Consider the following 2,033-nt stretch of genomic DNA (forward strand, 5'->3'; position numbering starts at 1 on the left):
ATATATATATATATAACAATTTCATTTGTCTGGTATTCAATTGTTTCATGTTTTCTCATTTTCTTTAATTAATTGACAAATATTTGTTTCAGAAAATAAAGTTGAGACAATGTTCAATCCAGCTGAACAATCTGTAGACTTTAAGGGTGAAGCAATAACGTTTAAAGCAACAAGTGAAGGTGTATTGGCGACTTTGCAGCATTGTGTCGAATTAATGGTTCAACGAGAAGATGCATGGCGTCGTAGATGGGAAAAAGAAGTTGAGAAAAAGCGAAAAGTCCAAGAACTGTACAAGGCTCTGAAAGACCAGGTTGCTATGCAACAAAGTGATTCTCCCAGGCCCCGAGTTTTGATTCATGGAGGTCCAGATTATGAGGTCCGATTATGTAATCTAAAAAGAAAGTCGATATACAATTTATAAAATGATGGGAGATAATACATGTAAACAAAGTATTTATATTTAAGGAAGGTCCACATAGTGCACTCTGTGATGAAGAATTCTATGATGCAGTAGAAACTGGATTAGATAAAATTGACGAAGAAAATCAGCTGAGAGATCGCTTGAAACAAAAGTCAGTTTCAATTTCAGCTACTCCTACAATGTCAGCAGTTAAGCACAAACTTTATCCGGAGGTAACTATTTGATTTAAAACTCGTCTATATCCTAATGTTACCGAATATTTCTATTTTGATCATATTCAGATAGAGAAAATAACGATGGAACAATTGCATTATGCACGTCTTGGAGTAGGAGCCGGTGGTTGGCAATTATTTGCCGAAGACGGCGATATGCGAATGTACAGACGCGAAGAAGAAGCGGATGGCTTGGTGGTGGACCCTTTGAAAGCGTGTCACGTTGTGAAAGGAGTTACGGGTCACGAAGTTTGTGAAATATTCTTTAGTCCTGAATATAGAACAGGATGGGAAGCTACGCTTGAAGACATGACCGTGATTGAAAGTATTTCTAAAGACACTCTAATATTTCTTCAAACGCATAAACGAATTTGGCCGGCAAGTCAAAGGGATGCATTATTTTGGTCACATATACGCCGAGTCTCAGATGATCAAGATCCTGATGCACATGATTTATGGATAGTCTGTAATCATAGTACGGAGCATTCCAAATATCCGGTAAATTTTATATACATGTTAAAATGTCCAATTTCGTGAATAATTCCATGTATGAAATATTTTCAGCCAAACACTGGGAAATGCGTAAGAGTTTATTTAACTGTTTGCCTTGTGTGTCAAACTTTCATTGATCCTCCGCAAGATGAGGAAGAAATAAAAAGAGAAAATATAACATGCAAAATAACTTATTGTTCTGTTGGTTCGTATTATATTATTTTAATATTAATAGAATATTATGATTCATTATATTGTATACTTACTTTTTTTTATTATAGTCAACCCAGGTGGATGGGCTCCAGCGTCTGTTTTACGTGCTGTTTATAAAAGGGAATATCCAAAGTTCCTTAAGCGGTTCACTAATTTTTGTATTGATCAGTGCAAAGATAAACCCATTAAATTCTAAGGGTAACTGGTAGAACTTCCATATTTTCTATCCAATTCCTCATTCATTACACCAAAACTTTTCTGTCTTGGTGTTTTATTGTATCAAAGAGAAATTTAAATCAAGTTACAAATTAAATAATAGAAATTTGGAAACGAAAATTCTCCCAAGTATAAATGAAAGTGTTTTATATACTGTTTTTTTTATTTGCTTAATATGACACGTATAGGTGCGTTTAAGGCACGTTCACACATACATACACACAGCTTATGAAACAGGATACGAACTGTTGCATTGAAAGTGATTTATGAAAACGTAAAAAAATATTATACATATACTTCCAAGATAATTTTATAGTTGTGGGACACATGCGCTAAAGCACTGTTTGTAAATTATATTTACTTCTTTAAATAACAGCTTGTTACTTTATTGTTATACAGAATGCTATCGCAAGTCACTTGTACAAATCTTAACAAATTGGATACATACACATTTATCTCTATTGTTACATTATATATCC

General features: G+C 33.7%; 1 protein-coding gene across 1 annotated transcript; it reads left to right on the forward strand.

Annotated features, from left to right (window-relative positions):
- Positions 1–92: 92 nt before the first annotated feature.
- Positions 93–1,827, forward strand: LOC108626583 (collagen type IV alpha-3-binding protein-like; the record flags this gene model as incomplete). The annotated part of the gene is made up of 5 exons (XM_018027322.2): positions 93–376; positions 466–633; positions 703–1,131; positions 1,198–1,330; positions 1,407–1,827. Coding segments are annotated over 5 exons (1,142 nt in total), but the record flags the coding sequence as incomplete, so codon positions are not given.
- Positions 1,828–2,033: the final 206 nt, after the last annotated feature.

Source organism: Ceratina calcarata, unplaced genomic scaffold (genome assembly GCF_001652005.2).
Source record: "Ceratina calcarata isolate Rehan_Ccalc_2016 unplaced genomic scaffold, ASM165200v1 scaffold4201, whole genome shotgun sequence".
Taxonomy (NCBI): domain Eukaryota; kingdom Metazoa; phylum Arthropoda; class Insecta; order Hymenoptera; family Apidae; genus Ceratina; species Ceratina calcarata.